The 20,016-nt window shown below is 53.0% G+C and overlaps 8 protein-coding genes across 8 annotated transcripts; 5 read left to right on the plus strand and 3 right to left on the minus strand.

Annotated features, from left to right (window-relative positions):
• The first annotated feature begins 195 nt into the window (after positions 1-195).
• On the plus strand, positions 196-1,361 carry BO86DRAFT_43048 (putative oligosaccharyl transferase subunit Dad1). The gene is made up of 3 exons (XM_025675698.1): positions 196-613; positions 735-934; positions 1,076-1,361. Exons 1-3 carry the CDS (start codon positions 305-307, stop codon positions 1,140-1,142), a joined length of 576 nt encoding a protein of 191 aa, XP_025529475.1. The 5' UTR covers positions 196-304; the 3' UTR covers positions 1,143-1,361.
• On the plus strand, positions 1,349-2,133 carry BO86DRAFT_43052 (uncharacterized protein). The gene has a single exon (XM_025675706.1). The coding sequence runs from the start codon at positions 1,581-1,583 to the stop codon at positions 1,974-1,976; it is 396 nt and encodes a 131-aa protein (XP_025529476.1). The 5' UTR covers positions 1,349-1,580; the 3' UTR covers positions 1,977-2,133.
• A 2,682-nt stretch (positions 2,134-4,815) lies between these two features.
• Positions 4,816-6,038, plus strand: BO86DRAFT_387847 (putative prefoldin subunit 2). Its single transcript, XM_025671698.1, has 4 exons — positions 4,816-5,075; positions 5,140-5,230; positions 5,311-5,503; positions 5,567-6,038. The coding sequence occupies exons 1-4, from the start codon at positions 5,036-5,038 to the stop codon at positions 5,597-5,599; spliced, it is 357 nt and encodes a 118-aa protein (XP_025529477.1). The 5' UTR covers positions 4,816-5,035; the 3' UTR covers positions 5,600-6,038.
• Positions 6,039-8,408: 2,370 nt separating this feature from the next.
• Positions 8,409-9,832, plus strand: BO86DRAFT_43091 (nuclear transcription factor Y subunit beta). Its single transcript, XM_025675740.1, has 4 exons — positions 8,409-8,759; positions 9,135-9,245; positions 9,309-9,436; positions 9,535-9,832. The coding sequence occupies exons 1-4, from the start codon at positions 8,600-8,602 to the stop codon at positions 9,796-9,798; spliced, it is 663 nt and encodes a 220-aa protein (XP_025529478.1). The 5' UTR covers positions 8,409-8,599; the 3' UTR covers positions 9,799-9,832.
• Positions 9,833-10,739: 907 nt separating this feature from the next.
• On the minus strand, positions 10,740-13,415 carry BO86DRAFT_43098 (acetamidase regulatory protein). Its single transcript, XM_025675744.1, has 3 exons — positions 13,233-13,415; positions 11,980-13,159; positions 10,740-11,925 (listed from the first exon to the last, which is right to left on the minus strand). Exons 1-3 carry the CDS (start codon positions 13,291-13,293, stop codon positions 10,836-10,838), a joined length of 2,331 nt encoding a protein of 776 aa, XP_025529479.1. The 5' UTR covers positions 13,294-13,415; the 3' UTR covers positions 10,740-10,835.
• Positions 13,416-13,846: 431 nt separating this feature from the next.
• BO86DRAFT_43096 (TatD family hydrolase) lies at positions 13,847-15,388 on the minus strand. The gene is made up of 2 exons (XM_025675743.1): positions 13,940-15,388; positions 13,847-13,888 (listed from the first exon to the last, which is right to left on the minus strand). Exon 1 carries the CDS (start codon positions 15,143-15,145, stop codon positions 13,955-13,957), a length of 1,191 nt encoding a protein of 396 aa, XP_025529480.1. The 5' UTR covers positions 15,146-15,388; the 3' UTR covers positions 13,847-13,888; positions 13,940-13,954.
• A 135-nt stretch (positions 15,389-15,523) lies between these two features.
• Positions 15,524-17,256, plus strand: BO86DRAFT_387851 (uncharacterized protein). The gene has a single exon (XM_025671699.1). The coding sequence runs from the start codon at positions 15,681-15,683 to the stop codon at positions 17,079-17,081; it is 1,401 nt and encodes a 466-aa protein (XP_025529481.1). The 5' UTR covers positions 15,524-15,680; the 3' UTR covers positions 17,082-17,256.
• A 266-nt stretch (positions 17,257-17,522) lies between these two features.
• BO86DRAFT_377845 (putative alpha/beta hydrolase) lies at positions 17,523-19,248 on the minus strand (the record flags this gene model as incomplete). Its single annotated transcript, XM_025670599.1, has 2 exons — positions 17,523-19,007; positions 19,093-19,248. 2 exons carry the CDS (start codon positions 19,246-19,248, stop codon positions 17,523-17,525), a joined length of 1,641 nt encoding a protein of 546 aa, XP_025529482.1.
• Between the last annotated feature and the right edge of the window lie 768 nt (positions 19,249-20,016).

The following is a 20,016-nucleotide window of genomic DNA, read 5'->3' on the forward strand; positions in this document are numbered from 1 at the left end:
TGCATCATATTTAGAAGATCCCCCAGAATTGCACATATCAACGACAAGCGAACAGAATTCCTTGTAACTTACATACCGTCCAGTTATATCGACTAGTAGATAAGCCCCGGCCGATAACATCTACATCACGTGACATAGCGTAACGGACAGCTTGCGTAATGAATCCCCGAGGTACACCACCGACTCAGCCGACATCCAGACGCTCTCTCATCCTCTCAGTCATTCTCTTTCGCACGATCTTTCACGCCAATTGATTTTTATTCCAACCCGAGACGAGATCCAGGCACTTCCTCCTCCAGAAATCATGCCTGCCAAACGCACCGCCGCCGCCACCGGCCCCGTCCCCGCGCCCTCACCTCCAACTATACCCTCATCCTCAACCACCACCACCACCACCACCACCACCACCGCTACTGCCTCGCCCTCCTCCTCCCTCTCCTCCGGCCCCAAGACCCTGACCACCAACTCCTCCGTCCTCGACATCGCCCACACCGTGTGGCAGCAATACCTCGCCACCACCCCGCAGCGCACGCTGCTGCTCGACGCCTTCATGGGCTTTTTGGTCCTGGTCGGCGGCGTGCAATTCCTCTACTGTGTTCTGGCCGGCAACTACGTGAGTTTCCCTCCAGTTTTATCTGATCATATATCCCACATCTTCCGACGTGTATTCGAGTCAGGGGGCGGTGTTCTTGTGGGATGGAAACTATGGCTAACCGTTTGCCTCCGAATACCAGCCCTTCAACGCCTTCCTGAGCGGCTTCTCGGCTGCGGTGGGCCAGTTCGTGCTTACCGCTAGCTTGCGCATGCAGACTTCTTCGACTTCGGCTGCGACGGTGTCGTCGGGTGGGAAAGGGGCGAAAGGGAAAGCCGCCGCCGCCGCTGCTGCTGCTGCGCTGGGGAATGAGACTGGGGGGAATGGGATTTCGCATGAGAGGTGAGTTCTTTTCATTCTTCTGGGGTGTTGTGATTGGGTTTGGGTTTGAGGGAGGGGATGTGTCGGTGATGTATAGGGGTTCGGTTGGGTTGGACTGAGCTGGACTGAGCTGGGCTGAGCTGACTCCTCGTGGAAATCTAGGGCGTTCGCGGATTACATCTTCGGGAGTTTGATCTTGCATTTCTTCTGTATCAACTTCATCAACTGAGCGGTTTTCGGGTTGGAATTGGGGTTGCGAGGTTAATGGGATCGGGGGTGGAAGGTTGGGTTTGGTTGGGATTTCAGAGAGTGGGATTAGGACTACAGTATCCAGAGGTTAAGATCACTGCGGCTGGACTGGGCGCTTAGTGAAGGTTGCGGTTTGAAGAAGATCCCTGGTGGACTTGGTGCTGTAATCCTGATCTGTCTGGTCTGATCGGGTCTGATCCAGTCCTTCTGGTTGTAAAGTTAGTCGAAGGAAGGAAAAAAAGAGTCGATGGTGTCGACTATCTATGTTAGTATCATCCTCGAGAGGCACCTAATCCCCAGCCATGATAGTACTCGAGTTTCCGTGGGATCTACTTCCGCAGTTCATCTCTTGCTGGGGCAACTTCATGCAAGAGCGCGGCAACATGTACACGGTTTCCGTTGAACTCTAGATCGAAGGATGTACGAATCCCAGGTGTTCATGTTCATGTCCATTTTCATAACTCTTTGCCAAGATTGGGGTATACCTCTATATGTATATACAACAACAATCAAAACGCCCGTCCAGGTCTTCTTTTCACCTGGGGCTTCTTCACCACGCTTCCCCCTCCTCCTCCTCCTCCTCCTCCACCACCACCAACTCCTCCAGCTCCAATTCCATTGCGTGAAGAACTGGAGGCAGTCACGCCTCCAACACGGCGGGCTGTGGCAGCCGGGCGACGGACCACGGAACTGCCCACTTCGATCTCCTGCCGGCGTCGGGAGGGGTCGTTGCGCTCCTGTTCCCGCTGCTTTTCCGCGGCGGCCCGTTCCCGATCCGCGGCCATTTGAGTTTCGATCTCCATGCGCCGGTTGAATTCCTGTTCGGTGACTCGGCGCTCGCGCTGTGAATAGCCCTTTTCTTTGACGGAGTAGAAGACGCCTCCAAGTTCGGCGAGCCACTATACACCGAAGTTTCAGAAGTCAGTTTGAAGGTCATGGTGGCGAGGAGGGGATAATGATGGTGGGGTTACATAGGAATTGGAGGAACAGAACTTACGTGTGGGTCAACAGCCGTTACGGTGGACATATACTCCTTGCTGGTGAGGATCAACTCATGATACACCACGTATTCGGGCACATAACCCAGGCCATACAGAGCACTCGTCGGGTGCAGCTGCATGCTCACGCTGGTGCGGAGATTGAGGAACTCGCCGATACCCTTGACGCGCGCGGCCTGATGGTAGAATCCGGAGCAGATGCACTTGCGGATGACATCCCAGTCGGTTCCACAGCTGACGAGAGGCATCTTCTGCACCGTCATGATATCGTGCAGCTGGTCGCGAACCTCCCGGGCGCGTCGAAGGGCTTTGGCGTGCAGGAAATGGCGGGTACACCAGCCGTCGGAGTAGCCGTTGGCCTTCCATTGCGTGTAGACATGGAGGAGCGTGAGGTGATCAGACTCGGGGACAAAGAATTTCTCTCGCGCGGCGTCGGATTCCTCCTGGCGTTCTTTGGGGCGGTAAAAGACGCTGGGAACGGATAGCATGGAGACGATGCTGAGCATCTCCTCGCTACACCCGTACTCCTCGGAGGCTTTGATCAGCAATTTCGCGAGCGGAGGGTCCATTGGGAATGGAGTCATCCGACGACCTAGGTGGGTGAGGTCACCAAGGTTATCGAGCGCCCCCAAAGACCAGAGTTCGAATAGCGATGTGGTGATTGTTTCCTGCGGTGGAGGATCCATGAAATCAAAATCCAGGAGATCCTTGACCCCGAGAGACTTGAGCAGGAGGACGGTATTGGAGAGACTGGTGCGCTGAATTTCGGGGATGGTTTGCAGATAAAGTTCGTTCTTGTAGGCGACCTCCGTGTACAATCGATATGCTTTGCCGGGCCCTGTCCGACCTGCACGTCCCGAGCGCTGGTTGGCGTTGGCCTGAGAGATTGGTGTGATCTGCAGCGTATCCATACCCATCCGAGGGTTGTATACTTTCAACTTGGAATAGCCCGAATCCACCACGAACATGATTCCGTCGACCGTCAAACTAGTTTCAGCGATGTTTGTGGCGACAATCACTTTACGCACGCCGTTCTCGGCCCGTTCGAAGATTTTCGCTTGCTGCTCCGCGGGCATCTGACTGTAAATGGGCAGGATGCTGAGCTTTGGTGGATCGTTCAGTAGCTTTAGCCGTTCGTCCACCAATTCGCACGTAGCCTCGATATCCTCCTGGCCTGTCATGAAGACAAGGATATCACCCGGTCCTTGCGATACGTGAATGGCCAAGACCTGCTTGACCGCACTGTCCACATAGTCTTCGCATGGGGTACGCGAGAAGTGGACATCAACGGGGAAAGTCCGTCCAGGGATAATGAATTCAGGAGCGCCGCCGTAGAATCGAGAGAAGCGTTCGGCGTTCATTGTAGCCGATGTCACGATCAACTTGAGATCCCTGCGTCGGGCCAGCACCTTTTTCAGAAGCCCCATGAGGACATCAGTGTTAAGAGCTCTCTCATGCGCCTCGTCCATGATGATGCAGGAGTATTTGTCGAGGTCCTGCTGAACCAACGATTCTCGTAATAGGACGCCGTCAGTCATATACTTGATGACCGTCTTGCTGCTCGTGCAATCCTCGAAACGGATCGCATAGCCAACCTCTTCTCCCAGGTCCACCTCCATCTCCTCGCTTACTCGTTTGGCAACACTCATAGCAGCCACCCGACGAGGCTGCGTACACCCGATCATTCCAAACTTAGAATAACCGTCTTCGTGCAGAAATTGCGTCAGCTGGGTCGTTTTACCAGACCCGGTTTCGCCGACGACCACCACCACCTGGTTATCTCGTATCACCCGCAGCAAATCCTCTCTGACGGCGAACGCCGGAAGGAACTCTCTTTGCTCACGGAGCGTCTTGCTCTTGCTGAATGAGCTCTGCCCGCCCTCATCCTTTTTCAGGTGTTTGGCAAACTTGTTTCCGCTCTTATATGCCTCCTCCACGGGCACTGCGACCGCACTGTCCCCCTCGTCCTCCTTGACACCCATAAGATTTCCGAGGGCCGTGCCCGCCATCGTTGTTGCTTCCTGCGCTTGCTTCTGGCGTTCCCGCTGCTGACGTCTTTCGCGCACGACCTTGCTTCCCTTGCGACTGAAGACGGCCATGTCGCTCTGCGGATCCCGGACAGCGGAGATGGGCTCCAGCTGTTTTGTGAAAATCGTGCGGCCATCGAGGAAAGGTGGGCGGAGATCGTGAACCAGCAAATGGACTCGAGTTCCTTCTTCGTCTTCGGGCATGAAGTCACCATCGAAGTCCCTTCGCTGGGCGACACCGGACGTCAGCATTCGGTTGGTTTCCCAGTTGTCAATGTCCTTGCGCTTCGCGTCGCGCAACGGCCCCGGCAGGTTGGAGCTTTTCAGCCGCTTGGCTGGAGGCATGTCGTCCGGCGCCATTTTGAATTGTTGGTGTATGGGTTTCGAGGAGAGACGAATTAAGTAGCGCAAGCTATTGACTTTTGAAAGTGTCTGCGAGAAGGGCCACAGCTGATTGCTTGAGCCCTCCTGGCGATAAGTTGGGATAGACTTGGAGGCGGATTCGATTGACTATCGGGCGATAGTATCACCCATGCAAACCCTGCAAACAGAGGTCAAGCACGTGATTGATACACACCACCCAATGACGCAGATTTCGAGCTCATTTCGAGGCAGGCAAGATCGCAGTCGCAGTCTAAGTAAATTCAATTGCACTACGATAGCCTAAGTCTAAATTTTCACTGAGCTCCAAGTTACATGTGGCAGCGCCGTGGGTGGACCCGGATTCAGTGTTGGCTTCCAGTTCCCTCTAACCCGGTCCGCCGCCGCGGCGGATATCGAACCAACGCCCCGCATCGCAACTCCAGCCCAGCTTTGCAAGTACGCTGCGTGCATCGAATATCGACAAAATGGCCAGTCAAGCACAGATCAACCCTAAGAAGCAGCAGGGTATGACTGCACAAGCTTGAGTTCCTGTTATAGCATTTAAGGGTTTCGTGCTGATCGTTTGCAGAGCTTCAGCTCCAGTACACAAATTACAAAAACACCCTGCAGCAGTTAGCACAAAAGATCGGCGATATCGAGCAGGAAGCAGAGGAACACAAGTCAGTCTTCCCTGTTTCTTACCCTCAATTTGTTCTATTCGTTCAGGCTTGGGTCACTAATGCCCGCGTGCTGTCGCTAGACTTGTGATCGAGACGCTCGAACCTCTTCCCAAGGATAGAAAATGTTTCCGCATGGTCAATGGAGTTTTGGTAGAACGGACCGTCGAAGACGTTCTTCCCTCCCTCAAAACGAACTCGGACGGTCTGAAGCAGGTCCTAGACGAACTACTGAAGCAATACAAGTCGAAGCAGTCAGATCTTGACAATTGGAAGGTTCGTCATTTCATGCCAATCTTCATGAGAAGGACTCGCTCTGACCTGGATCTCCCTTTACAGAAGAAGAACAATATTCAAGTCGTACAGCCATAGGAAACCAATAATCTGAGAGCTACCATGGTTCATTGATTACCTTTCATATTTCCCTTGGTGCCGTCTTTGGAGGAATTAAACAGTGAGCAGAGCAGGAGCGGCATTATTTGGAGCCCACAGCCATCTTGACGGTCCCTTGACTTCGCTTTCACTGCGACAATCCCATGGACTGAACGATCGTGGTTCATGGCAGCTTCTGTTGCAAAGCTTTGCCAGTTTCGCTCGCCCAGGACAAGGACGATGTGTGGCAGCTAAGCACAAACCAGTACTTTGTTACAGACCGGTCGGGGCCTTGAATGCACTCATGCCTAATTGTTAGGTTCACCTCTGGGGATAATTTCATATCAGGCCATGAAGCTGAAGTCTGAGGCACTGATTTCAAGGCTTTGATCATACCTGGCAGCAAATAGTGTATAATACAACTTCCGTGCCTATTTCACCTTGTTTGATGACTTTACCTTTCAGAGTGCATCTCCACCGGTTGATAAGTTCTATCCCTATCGTTACCACAATTTTCGTCTACAACGCAGGAATGCTAGTAGTTGACATAGTCAAAGCGGGCGTCATCCAGCCAGAAATTTCCCGATAACGCTTATGCACCCAAGAGAAGGTGTGGCTCGGCTGAGTTGGCCCTGTGGAACAAGGCGTCTGAAGTAAACATCTGCTGTACTCGTCTGCAGTTGGCCGATTCGAGGCCGGATCACAACAGCTGCACGAAAGCACATTGCTCCTGACTTCATCTGATAGAGGCTTGTTCCCGAGATTCCCTACTGGCTGCTTCATGTCAGCCTTGGGAGTAGATCTGGGACTATGCCGATGCATGTGTGTGTGACACGTTCAATGGCTGGCAAGCTCTCAGCCAACTTTGTTTGACAGATGATCTTCGAGGCTGATATGCCAACCTTGTTCCTTGGGGAGCGAGCAGCTTGGGTAGAAGCCACATGAATCCTATGTAGTAGAGAGTGGCAAGTGATGGATGCCCTCATCCACACCTCCTTCGCAGATTGGGCTGCGGAGTGGAACTCTCTGTAGCTTTTGCCTAACCGGTACCCTTTTCAAAGTACATACAGTGCTTCATCCCGAGCAGGGTTCTGGAATGTGATGAGACGAAGAGATGCATGAAGGTTCAGATTCCCCAAGTAGATGGCTGGCCCAGATTGTTTGGAAATGCTGTTGATGCCTGACGCCATGTACCTACAGTACACGGTCCGTCAGTCCTCATAGGGCACGTAATGACATAAGAGATCGATCCAGTTTAGTCAACACGGATCCTGAGACAAAGGACAGAGCAAGCGAGGTGCTCTTATGAGTATTATGGCATCTTTGCTGAGGGAAGTTTGGCCGGCCCACTTGTCCGTGAGATTGATTGGAGCATTGGTCTCAAAGGTACAGTACTGTATGTATAGATAGAGATAAGAAGTAACCGATAGACATTTCTGCGCATGCAAGAGCGATGAGACCAGGTCTCTTGGAGGCGATAGAATTTGCTCAGCGTCAGAATTCGGTATCAAGCATGCATGGCACGTAGAATGTACGAATGTTCCTTGCTATTGTCGCTGTCGTTGGATAGGCGTTGAAGATAATCCAGTATTGCAGAATGAAAGAAGATAAGGCCGATGGCCAAGAGATCCGGGGCCGATGACGAATGTCACGTGCTTTACCGTATCAATACACCTCTCCTTCTCGCCTCTCGTGGGAGCTTTGGGAGCGCTAGTCCTAGAATAGAAAGTGACAGAGCGATACCGCGTTAGAGGGGCGTTATGGAAGTCCTGAGGCCACCGATGAGCGTTAGTTGCTGGTTTCCCACCGCGGCTCATCGACCCTCAACTTCCTCTCCTCCTCCCCATCTTCTCTTCACTCAATCTGGGACATTGGGCGCAACCAGAATCGTTCATCGAATTCCGTTCATCGCGTCTCTTCGAACAATACTCATCTATTGCGTGCTTCTTGGAAGCAGAAAACAGTGCATTGCAAACCGGGTCAAAGCTCATTGGCGCTTGGATATATTCATCGCGACAGCCAGGGACTTCTGGTTCGCCAATTGAGAGCTGCGCGCATTGCGGCCGTCTCCAGTCAGACCTGTGCCCTACGCCCCCCTCCCCCGGTGCCTGTCATTGACTGGCCGGTAAGCCCATTACCTTTACCCTTACATCGCCCCCCGCCCCCCTACCCATTCTCAGCGTCTTCGTTTCTTGCATTTCAGTCCAATCGCTGTCGCGCTTTGGCTTGCTTTTCTTGTTGGTATCTTGTCGCCCAGCTGCGCAACGTGCCACTGCCCCCCAATCCTGTCTGACCCACGGTTACTTCCGTGTTGTATTACCCGCGTCACATTCCGCCTTCTTGACCTGCTACCGCGTTCATGAATGCGCGTGCTGCAAAGAGACTTGGATTTTTCAGCTTGCTGACGTTACTATCGCCTCTAGTTTGACAGCTCTAACGTCATTCAGACAGCATTTTTTCCGGAAGACCTAGATCGGGGCTTCTCCAATTATAGCAAGACGAAAAAGAAAAGGAACGAAGTCCAAGATTAGCTGTGTATGTTTCCAGAACCCGCTGCAAGCTTGCCCTTACTTCACTGGCCCTCGAATCAGATCGTCCCGTTCATCTCATTGCAGCCAATCTTTAGACCAGCAATAATAATAGAGCAATAACAAACAGAGTCATCTTTCGGACCGTGTCTCGTCATCGCAGTCGGAATAATAGATCCTACCAGGCCGTGCTCAGAACGCTAAGGCACACACGCACTATCGCGGAAGCGCTGCCAATCCCCCACACGCGTTGTCACAGTCATCCTTCCCCGTTCAGGCTGTTGTGAAGCGAATCGCTGCCCAGCCAGACACACCTCCAGTACCCTTGGCGCGGCTGTATCATAACGTCCAAGATCGAGAATCCACCACGCCCTGTACGCAGCTCTGACGTGGTTTGCCAACAGAGCAATTAGAGACGGCCCTTCCATCCTAAATTCAGTATCTCTGCACGTTCTCCCGACAGCTAAAAATCATGTCGTCGACCTCCCCCTCGAAGGAACCGGAGGTGGAACCGGAAGTTCAATCGGGTGAAGACCAGGAACAAATGGACAAAGACCAACAGGACTCCCAGGCGCAGGGTCAGGGAGAGTTCGAAGTAAAGGAGCAGGACAGATGGCTACCAATTGCAAATGGTTAGTTGCGTTCCCTTGCAGCTTGTCGCTTCGTCCTGATTTGTGCGTACCTTACCTTCACCTGCTGGTCAACCGCTTTTTGCCCTACTATGATTGCTCGTGCCTCTCCACCGCCTAGGAGGCCGATCCGGTCAATCGTCACCATTCCTTGCTATCCTATTCATCTGCCTGCCATCATCTATTTCGGGGATTGATGACCGCGAGTCTTTCGGCTCATGTGCCTATTTGTCGTCTGCCACCACTGCCAGCATCCATCCGATTGGGCAGACATGTCTACAATATGCTATGGCATGCTGGGTGCATTATGCCCATATCCACCTCATCGTTGTCACTGCCGCTGCATGCCTGTATAGAATACTGACATCGCCTGTGAAGTGGCTCGCATCATGAAATTAGCTCTACCTGAGAACGCGAAGATCGCGAAGGAGGCCAAGGAGTGTATGCAGGAATGTGTGAGCGAATTCATCTCGTTCATCACCAGTGAAGGTCTGTACAGTCCATATCGTCTCAATACCAGTTCTGAAAACTGACCGTCGAACCTTTGCGTAGCTTCCGACAAATGCCAGCAGGAAAAGCGTAAGACGGTCAACGGAGAGGATATCCTTTTCGCCATGACCTCACTCGGTTTCGAAAACTACGCAGAGGCACTGAAGATCTACCTATCGAAGTACCGCGAGGTAAGACCTGTGCAACGCATCTAGCCATTTTGCCCATCGCCCCCCAACTGGCGATAGCGTGTTTTGCTTAGAGAGAACACTGCTGATCTAATCTGCAGACCCAATCCGCGAGAGGAGAGCATCAGAACCGTCCGACAAGCAGTGGGTACAACGCCGGCGGCCCCGTAGGAGGCCCTCCCGGCGGCGCTCCATCCGGACGGCCAGTCGCACCGACGGGTCCGGGGGGCTTCCCTGATACCACGGATGCTGCCAATAACATCATCAACCCAAGCTTGGACCCCTCTGAGCAGGATGCTTCCGCCTACGGCTACCCTCCCATGGTCGGCCAAGCCCACAATGGCACTGGCGGTGAATCCTACTAGAGTAAGCGTATGTGTGCAGGAGAGCCATCCAACTGACGCAGTGCAATCATAATTGGTTCCAAAAGTCATCAACCATATCCCCACAGATGATCTGCACCCTGTGTTCCAGAATGCACAAAGGAGTCAAAGACCGGTTTCACCGTGTATCCAGTCCCCTGAGGGCTCACCGTAACATACATGGTCCCTTCCCACAAACGTTTTGAAATACACCTCCGGTCCTTACTCCCCTGACAACATAACATTCCCCAGGCGGCGCGGCACGAGAGCTTCATTAGGGATTTGTTTACTTACAGAACTTGTGACGGACGGAAAGTGGGTGAGAATTTCTAGCAATTCGACAGATTCAGATCTCGGTTTACGGGCGGCGCGCTTATTTTGTCTTTTCGACGGCTGTTTCTTCTGTTACATGGGCTGCGGCTTCTCACTTCCCTGATTTCTCCGGGCACATCAACCGCCTTTTATTTTATTCCCCGCTCTGATTCCCAGTTTTTATTCTTTTCCTTGTTTCGTGTGGGGACTCACCCTGTCTCCTCAATCAATGTAAAAGAGGCTGTTTTACATGACCCGGTAGGCCCGGGTATGCTGGTCCCTTCGATCTGGGATCATTTGTATTTATCTGTCATCGTCGAGTGTCTCGTCTACATCTATAGTTATCTGCTATTCTTAGCTTATTTTGTATGGGCACATGCATTCGGGCGGTGGATATTAGTGTTGGCAGATAGAATGAAGCTTGGACTTCGCTGTCCTTTAGTGCTTTCGCGGCACAACAAGCTGATTGGAACAGAAGATTGGTATACTGATTCCTGGGAATTCCATTCGGGGAAGCTATTTTATGATAAATGCTAATAGGTCACCGATGTTTCCCCGGCATTGGCGATGCCAATTATCCATGAAAAGCCGGGGCAAAGCAATGAGAAGGTCATCAAGTCATTATCGTTCGCGCACAGTCCATGTTCTCAAAGGAAATCCGGGTAGCTTCAAGACCAATGATATGTGGCAAGGACGAGTACGCCATGAATGCAAGTGCAATGCAAATGTCAGCCGTGCATCCAGCCCCCATCATGCAAGAGATCCGACAGTGGTGTCTCTTGCCAGTAGATCTGACGCCATTCATCTTCCAGTTCAGGAAGGCCCTCCATGGCCATCGGAAGAACGGGTTGGTCCATGTCTGCGAAAGAAAACAGCTGCCGCCAATCGAGAGATTCGCGCGGGGCGTCCAGAGTCTCTACCGGAGTCATGTTCGTGGCTGGCATCCAGTGATCGATCGCGTGATTCTGTTGAAGGCCCGCAGAGGTGGTAGGGTTTGAAACATGTGTCGACTCTGGAGTCGGAACTTCGTAGGGGACAGGCTGTTCCTCCTGCTGTTGTGGGGTGTGTATAGCTATTGTGCTTCTGGAAGAGCTAGAGGATGAAGTATGGGTCACAATCTTTTCCCGTTCCTGGGAATTGCTGAAACCACGGGGTCTTTCACTTGTAGCCAAGCGAAGATCCTCCTGAAGGCGCTTGGAATCTTCAAACAACCGTAGGATAGTGGTGGCATGGGACCAGTATCCCGCCAGTTCGCGAAGTGAATAAGAAGCTGAATCAAAGCGACGAAGGGCATTAATCGCTAGGACAGGATTTGAGAAGCGAAGCTCCACTCGCACTTGTATCATTGCTGTGAAAAGGGTATGAACGGCAGAGTACCAGAGAAACTTCAAGCGATCATGGAGACGAAGTTCTTCGAAAATTGAGGCTATAACACCTGCAGCTGCACTACAGATCTCAGCATCGTGTGGACCGTAGTCATCCGAATAGGCAGAGGCTCTTGGGTGGGGTCGGTGTAGTAAAATGAGGAAGTTGTTGTAGGTCAAATGGAGCATGGCAGACCATGGGTCCATGTCAGATGCTCGTAAGCGTAGTTTATCTGGAAGCTTCAAGGACCAATTAGCTAGGCTCTCATCGGCCTCGTGCAATACCGCTTTGCGACGCTCCGGGTTGACTCTCAGTCCGAAACGATTGCGAACAATGTAAGATATCATTGTGCAGAGTTCTGAGAAATGAATCACAAAGTCTGTTTGAACCCCGGGTCCACATCCTTGGAAGTCTGAAAGTGTTAAGGAGGACACATCTGAGTCCTCAAGATTACTTAGGGGAACTGTTAGTCATTGGCATTGAGTGTAAGACATCTGGGCCACTTACATAGCTTGTGGCCGTCCATATGAGAGAGACACCATGACATCAAATTGGACTAGGATATGCCAGAGCCTCCTCCACATACGGCGGTCTCGTGGAACAAACCGGCTTGACACAGGATTTCGATGCATGCCAAGTCCTGTGGCAATTCTAGCAGCTACTCCAACCCAGTAATGAGCATTAGCTGAAACATCATCATCAGGGCTATCAGAGTGCCAAGTCAAGAGCAATGCTGCCTGAATCATGATGTCGCGGTTTCGCTCGACACGACTGTCGAATAGCCATTTAGCTCGACGAAAGAAGATCTCTTTGAGTGCATCACGCTCAACCTTTTGCCGAGCTACGTGTGCTCCGACTAGAAGTATTGCTTGAAGAAGCAGGATTGGCGGCGGGTCGGCAGGGTCCCGATTCCGGTACTGGGTCATGAAGAGATCCTCGTCGATGATGGGATACCCTGGGTTGACGTGGTCAAAGTAAGCTTGAACCAGTTCATCTGCCAGAGCCGGTTCAGGTAGGGTGAGAGCATCCATCAACAGTTGATCGTGGCCTGTTCTCAGTTGCCGCCGAGGTATTTCGTTTCCAGCAAAGTGGTATACGTCGTCGACTTCATCTCGCTGTTGACGAATCAAAAAAGACATGTTGGACAGCTCGTGACCGACATAGATCGCTCGCACACCCCGACGAATTTCGCGACTACCTGATTCTTCCTCGTCGATCAGTTTCACCAATCGTCTTTCCAGATCCGCATGTGAGTCCTGTTCTATGGAGAGCTCCGATTCCGTTGGGCGATGGTATGTCTGGGCATCGGAAGTTGGTGATGAACTATGATGCTGGTGTTGATGATCAACATTGTCATTGGTTGTGCGATGGAGTGCATGGACGTTAGCGAGGGAAGTGGCAGCTGCCACAGCGTCCGGTTGAACGTTGCGGAAGGTAGTCGTGAAAGCATTTGGCGGCGCAACAGGAGAAGCCAGATTTGATGGTTTGTGCGTAGTCTCCGAAGCAGGAGGTGGACGACAGCGAATAGGTACAGGGTTCAAGATTGAGCGTGTAGCCAAGCGTTTCTTTTTCTCATGGATGCGGCAGTCTGACTTTCCCGCGGAGCGGCAATTGGAGCAAGGCAACCCGACAAGCCGAGCATCACAGCGAACTTTGCGCCGATGACAGTGAATGCAGGCGGCAGAGCCTAATACAGACAGACATTGATGAGAATCCGACTATTCCAGACGCGCAGATGATGAGCCAGAGTGAGTGCATACCTGATTTGCGCTTAGTCACGCCATTCCCGGTGGGTGGACTGTTATGCGCTGCGGAGGACATAGCCGAAGCATCGATATAGATCCCAGGTCCGGAGACTCGTTACTTCGTCATGCATAATCAGATGAACGAGATCAGGACACAGCAACTATGGCATAATTCAGGCTTCGTAGTTAACGCTATGAGAACACAAGACAAGAAAGGGATTGAATGAGTGATAGTGATGGAGGGCGAGGAGAGAGGAAGAGGTGGGAAAGGAAGAGGAGGAAGACACGCCGACAACAAGCGGGAAAGCGAGAGAGAGTGGAATGTGGGGCAGGAACGAGGCCGGGTCTGGGGGAGTCACGTGGCACGTGCGGAGAAAAAGCCACGGTCGGGTCGTCCGCATGGAATGTTGGATTCAATGGTCCATGACGCTGCTTAAGAGAAGAATGAGTTTATTCCCATCCTCCCCTTCGTCAACACGCGACATGTTGTTCCAGAAAGACGGCTTTCGTCCGGTGACTGTGGAAGGAATCCAGCAGACCCACCTGGATAACCTTAGTGTTAAATCTGCATGACTCCCTTATCAAGCAGCCCTATCAATTGTGTGTGACTGGCTCAACTGCCTGCGCCAAATGGGCCCTTATCAATTCCATCCACCCTCAACAAAATGCTTCTTTCAATAGAATTAGTCATTGGATGCGGTTTCATAAGCAGGAACTCGTACTCTAACCGTGCGTCTCTATTGATCTCTAATTAAGCCGTAAATATAGCGTTTCCAATTGTCGGCAAATTGCTGAACTCCATGTTCCAAAGGCCAACCACGAAGCTCGCAAATCTGCCGGCTGATCTGCTCCAATAGCTCGTCCATCTGTGGTCCGGCGGTGTGCAAATCACTTTCAATGAGGATTCGATCATCGGGCAGAGCCTTGATAACGTCCATTACCTTCTGAGATGAAGGGTTGCTGAAATTAATGACCGCGGAAAACGAGAAATAGACGACGGAGGGATTTGATGGATGCAAGAATTGCTTCAATGGCTCCACGGGTCCCGAATAAGAGTGCATGCAGATCTGGGGTGGGAAAGGAAGCGGCCTCTTCTTTGCTTGCGCTGAGTCCGATCGTTTCTGGATTTCTTCATCACTCTCTGCAGAAGAATTCCATTCGTTCTGCCGACGATGCCTCTCCCGCCGTGATACCTGTTTTTTTTCATGGCCAGACCAAAGCTTCTTGAACAGATCAAAGACCGCCCCATGTGCTTGAACACTGTGTACAGAGACTGGTCGACCTAGCTCCCCAGCAAGACGTAACTGCGCTTCAAGGACGGCCTTCTGGTGGCTCAGCTGCACCCGATGGGGGCTGAGAGTTCTGCCCTCACGTGAGCCGGGCGTCACTGCCTCGTCCCGCTTCTGCTGGTCGTCTGAAGTCCACGCATTGGGCAGCCTAAACGCGCGATCAAGGCCGATTTCGCCCACCAGGGAGCTGGGATAAGCCTCTAGCCGTGAGCGCGTTTCTGCGATCAGCTGCGAAAGCGGCTTGGGGTCTGGCAAAGAAGCGATGAAATCATCTTCCGGTACCGGTGTAAGGACTTTCTTGTAGTGTTGTGCCTTTCGATCATCCCGCGGAGAACCGTCAGGTTCTGCAGAATCTGTAACGTCGTCGAGGATCTGGTGCGAGAACCACGGATGCCAGCCAAAGCATGGCAGCACAGGCGGTAGTTTTGTGCCTGTCGGTTCATTTTCATTCTTGCTCAACGACCTCGCAGTTTCGAGCACCAAGTCTTGATCTTCTCCCCGGGTGGCCATGACCGTTAAAGTCGTTGCTTTCATTTGTGGAATCGTGCCAATTGACGACATCGTGTCGGTGGGATGGCAATGAGCGTCGTAAACACCCAAGTGCCATGGAAACTCGTCATTGTGCTTTGTGTCTGACATTTAGATAAGATGATTGTGAGGGTGGCGAGTAATAGGTAGAGGAATTGGTGGAGACGGAGATGCGAGATGATGGCGGTATTTACAGTACGAGGATGAGGATGTTGTGGCAGTGACGTAACAGAATCGGGTTCATCAAAACCAGACCATGTAGCGCACCAACTAGGATCTTATGAGTTGCGTACTCTTTGCTTCTTTTTCTGATGGATGCAAGCCTATAACTTAACTACAGGCTATGGGTCAATTGCCACAGCAATGCTGTGTGCGGTGTCGAATCTTCCATGCCTGGGGCAGCCGGTATCACATGCACTTCTCCGCAAATTCGGGGAATTCGACTATCCCGAAGTAGAAAATCCACCAGAAGATCCATCCATCCGTTGTATAACTCTCTGCTTTGCAAATCAGATCATGGTGAAAAGACTGGAAGGTCGCGTCTGGCCTTGCTTCTGATACAGTGCTGGTCCATTTGTATCTCAGTTCATGATTCATATCCACCCAGAACAACCACAAGACTGTTTCTCCCGTGCCTACCGTCTTCATGTCTACCTCTTTGTCCGTTCTCCTCACACTTCCTTTCCTAGCCATCATCTCGATCCCCCTCGTAATATCCGCTTGGATCACGATCAGCCTCTCGCTGCTAGCGCTCATCCTCAGACTCCTCATCATCTACCTGGAGCTATGCTTCGCAATCATCGCCAATTTCTTCGTGATCCCGACAGCAACAAACATCTCGTTGCTGAATCTATCCGCATCCGAGCCCTCGACGCCCGCCTCTTCGACCCCCAAAAGACTCTCCATCGACCATGGCGCAACGAGGCCTCCTCCACCCACCCTGACGGCCCATCAGCACCAACATCACCATCAACCCTATCATCATCACAGCCATCACCTGGCACACTCCCTGGCACGCGCCCAAAGCACTAAACGTCCCAACCACGCCACCCGGACCAACAGCGCCTCCACCTCCTCCGACGACCAACAAGACAACAACATCCCGTCCACCCGCCTGTGCAAGGAACCCTCCCAACGCAACGGGCACGTCCCTGCCTCAGCAGCTGCAGCTGCAGCGGGCCTCCTAGGCCTCATCAGCGGCGACTCCGGCCGGGACTTCGAAGGACTCGGCGGCTGGCGCTCACCACCGCCACCACCACCACCACCCAGCACATCCAGATACCACCATCTCTCCGGCACGCACTCCCTAACAACAACCCCGAACGGCCTCCTCAGAGATGACAACAACAACATAAATAACGACACCGACGGCGAAGACGAGCGAGCCTGGCTCTCCATCAACCGACGTCTCGAGCTCCCCTCGCAACCCCTGACCCTCCGCAGCAACAGCAGCACTTCCGAGCTCGTGGAACCCTCATTCTGGCGCCCACGACGCCCTTCGCAGGAGCAGCACCCACCCCCACCATCGCACCAGGGGGGCGGCCGACATCGCCACCACCACCGCTCAGCAACCACCTCCTCGCTCCAAGTCTCCAAACTCTCGACCCGCTCCCTATTCCTGTCCCTGTCCAGTCGACCGGAACCCGGCGTAGCAGCAGCAGCAGCAGCAGCACCGCCCGAGCCGCCCCGCGGTCTCAGAGCTCTTTCTCCGTCCTCGTCATCAATTCACCAGCTACCCTCTTTCCCGGAGACAGCACTCTCGGCTGATAGCCACCCCTCCAGTGCAGTTCTCGATGTACCAGCCGGTCCGGGTGGTGGTGGTGGCAGCGGCAGCGGCGGCGGCGGCGGCGGCGGCTACTTCGCTGCACGACCCACCGCGGCGAGCAGAGCTAGTCCTAATAGCAGCGGAACCGTGACCCCCGTCGAAGGAGGGCAGCGGTCCCCCTGGCCACCGGGCAAATCGATGGTGCATTATTCCACGGGCCTGCGGTATCGCCGGAGAAGTATTTCCGGACCCAACTCGGGCGTCCATTTCCTGCAGCCCTGAAGCTTTGGTCTTGCTTGTCGTGGGAATTGTTTGGTATGCTGCGTTGATAGTGACTACTCGGTCGAAAAGGGTCGTTCTGATCTTGCGATCATGCGTGGTTTTAGGTTGGATGCTTAGGAAAATTCTGTGTCATTATGTCCTAGTCGATTAGCCTGCGCACTCTACTAACTTCGTGATATGCACATACGATTATTGTTTTTTCTTCACTTAGCTTCAAGACAAATCAGAATGTACCTGATATTTTTCTTTCTCGTTGTCCTTATCGTTAGATCAAAGACATTGTATAATGTAGTATAGGTTATAGTATATGGACAGCAACATTGGAATCAACAACGCTTCTGATTAGTCCAGCAAAGCCACCGCTGCAAATGATCCAAACTCCTTATGACTTCATCACTCCCAGGGAAAGCCCACCCAAAGCCGAGCAATCACTGAGAAAGCTTACTCTCTTTTCGCTCTTTCCTTGCGTTCTACCTCTTCCATCTCAGCCAGGACCACCCGGTTGAACTCTTCCCACCCATCGAGGTAGACGTGATGCCCGGAGTTTTTGATGATCACCACCTTGGCCGAGCCATTGTCCGCCTCGCGCTCTTCGGGCGTCGCATTTCGGAGGGCACGCGCCTTTTCTTCGTCTAGCTTGGCTTTGGCAGCGATGCCGCCTTTCACGTCCATCCAGTCGTGGTCGCCATACATGAACACAACGGGGAGGCCGTTTTCGCGCGTGGCTGAGGGGGACTGTGACGAGGACGAGGGGACAGGGGCTTCAGATGCTGCGGCCTTGGTTGAGTCAAGGAGGGTGGAGGCGGAGGATGGGTTCTGCTCGATATATTGCCGGCCGACGCCCTGAATGCGACGGATCAACGGGCTGCGGGCGAATGCACCGGGCGCCAAGATGTAAGATAGGGCGTATTCACCACTGCCACGGAGGCTGAAGATCGAGTAGGAGTAGTCATGCAAGGCCTTGGCTTCGTCTGCTGGTAGATGCGAGAAGCGGCGAGAGGTCCATCCGGAGACCAGGCGCGGGCCGAGGGGTCCCGCCCACCGCACCAGGCTGAAGGGGGAGATATTGGCATCCCAAAGATAGGCGAACCATTTGGGAACCATCCGGCGAGGAGGGCGGTCTGGGGAATCAGTAGGAGCCCCTCTGAGGAGAATGTTGTTGTCGCCCTTCTGGATTGCCTCCGGCGCGACCGAGGAGGCTGATTCGGCGATAGTGCGTTGATTCTGCGTGAGCTCGTTGGCCACCGTAGAGGTTTCGGGCATTTCTGCCTTCACTGCGTAGGGATCTTCGGGAATGCCCACGGGCGAGGCGAGAATCAGCTTGTTCAGACGGCCTGGGTACTTGAGAGCGTAGGCCACTGCCATGTAGCCTCCCAGACTGTGGCCCATGAGGGTGAAGCGGTCAATCTTGCGCTTGACGCGCCATTCTTCCAAGGCGTCCACAAACCAGGCCTCTGCTTCTTTGATGGCCTCTTCTCGCTCCTTTGCTTTGATGCGGAACGGTGGGCGTGTACTGCGGCCCATGCCTAGGAGGTCCAGCGCATGGAGCTGCCAGCCTTTCAATCGGCTGAGAGGTTCAAAATTCTTGTAGAAGAAGCCCAAGCCGGCTCCGTACCCGTGAACCATGACCAAATGCTGGTCTACCTCCTCACCCACGCGCTCGACGGAGAACTCGTTCAAAGCTCGATTCTTGCCGCTGAGCTCCACCATGCTTGAGCGCCACCGTCGCGGGCCATACGGGTCGTTGGTGGAATTGATGGTGACATCGCCCTCCTCAGTGTGATCGGCGGACTGAAGACTCCCCGATCCGCCGTTGGGGACTGTGCTGGTCTTTCCGGTTTGGAGGTGTGTCGGGGGTTGGTGCTGAAGATAGGGTAGGTAGGAGAGGACCTTGTGTTCGGTTGTGGCAGCCGGTAATGACGCCCACTGTAGAGATACAATTGCGGTTCAGTGACCCTTGCCACAAGCAAAAACACAATAATCACTTTTGTTGCTGCGGTGAGAAACCTACCCATTGGCTGAAGCCCTCCCGGTAGCCCAGAGGAAACCAACCGGAGGGTGCAGGGGTTGCGCTTGCTCCGAGAGCAGCATGAGGAGTGCCGTCCCTGCGTTGGGGACCGGATTCATTGTACTCGTTCTTAGACGAGTTGATTTGTTCGGAAGCCATTGAGGATGTCGATCGCCTGGATGCGACAAGGGTAGGTGAAAAGCAGATGCGAGGGGTATTGCGGGGAGTCCAGGATTGCAACGTGGAGGCCTGGAGGGGAAGGCAAGAGAGTCGCGCGGTATACACCTTGTCGCTCAGGGAGATGGAGTGACAGAGGAAATTGCTCTGTCACTCGCGAGTATATGTCGAAAAAGAGCGGAGGAGGGCAGATGACGGGGATATAGGTTGGCCAGGGGTGGCTGATGACAGGTGGAGGCAAAGAAAAGAAAATGGTTGAGGCGACGCCAAAGACCGATAATTCCGATGCGGATGGAGTTAAGCAGTTCGAGTCCGCAGACGATGACGAGTTGACTGAGTAAATTGAGTAGGTTGCTATAATAAAACCATTGTACACGACTCAGCTAGTCAGGTACTAAAGGTAATCTTGATGCAATTAATTCAAGCTTATTGAGAAGGGGAATTTGTTGAAGATGGAGAAGAAGATGGAGGAGGTGGTTGTGGTGGAGCCTCAACGGCCAACAATTTGGCAGATGACGATTAATGCTCAGCTTGCTTGCTTGCTTCCCATTTCTTCTCAGTCTTACTCTCCCAGCCACTGCATCTCCATATCTTCCCCTCCCCCAGAACTCGGACTTTCTCGTTTATGCGATGAGATAGAGTAGGGCCGCAAAGGCCATTTCCATTTTCATTTCCTGTTTCTGTTTTTGGCACTTCACGTTTCATCTGATCCGCGCGCCTCAATCTCGCTGCCCTGTGCTGTACTGTACT

Source organism: Aspergillus japonicus, assembly GCF_003184785.1.
Source record: "Aspergillus japonicus CBS 114.51 unplaced genomic scaffold BO86scaffold_13, whole genome shotgun sequence".
In the NCBI taxonomy this organism is placed as follows: Eukaryota; Fungi; Ascomycota; class Eurotiomycetes; order Eurotiales; family Aspergillaceae; genus Aspergillus; species Aspergillus japonicus.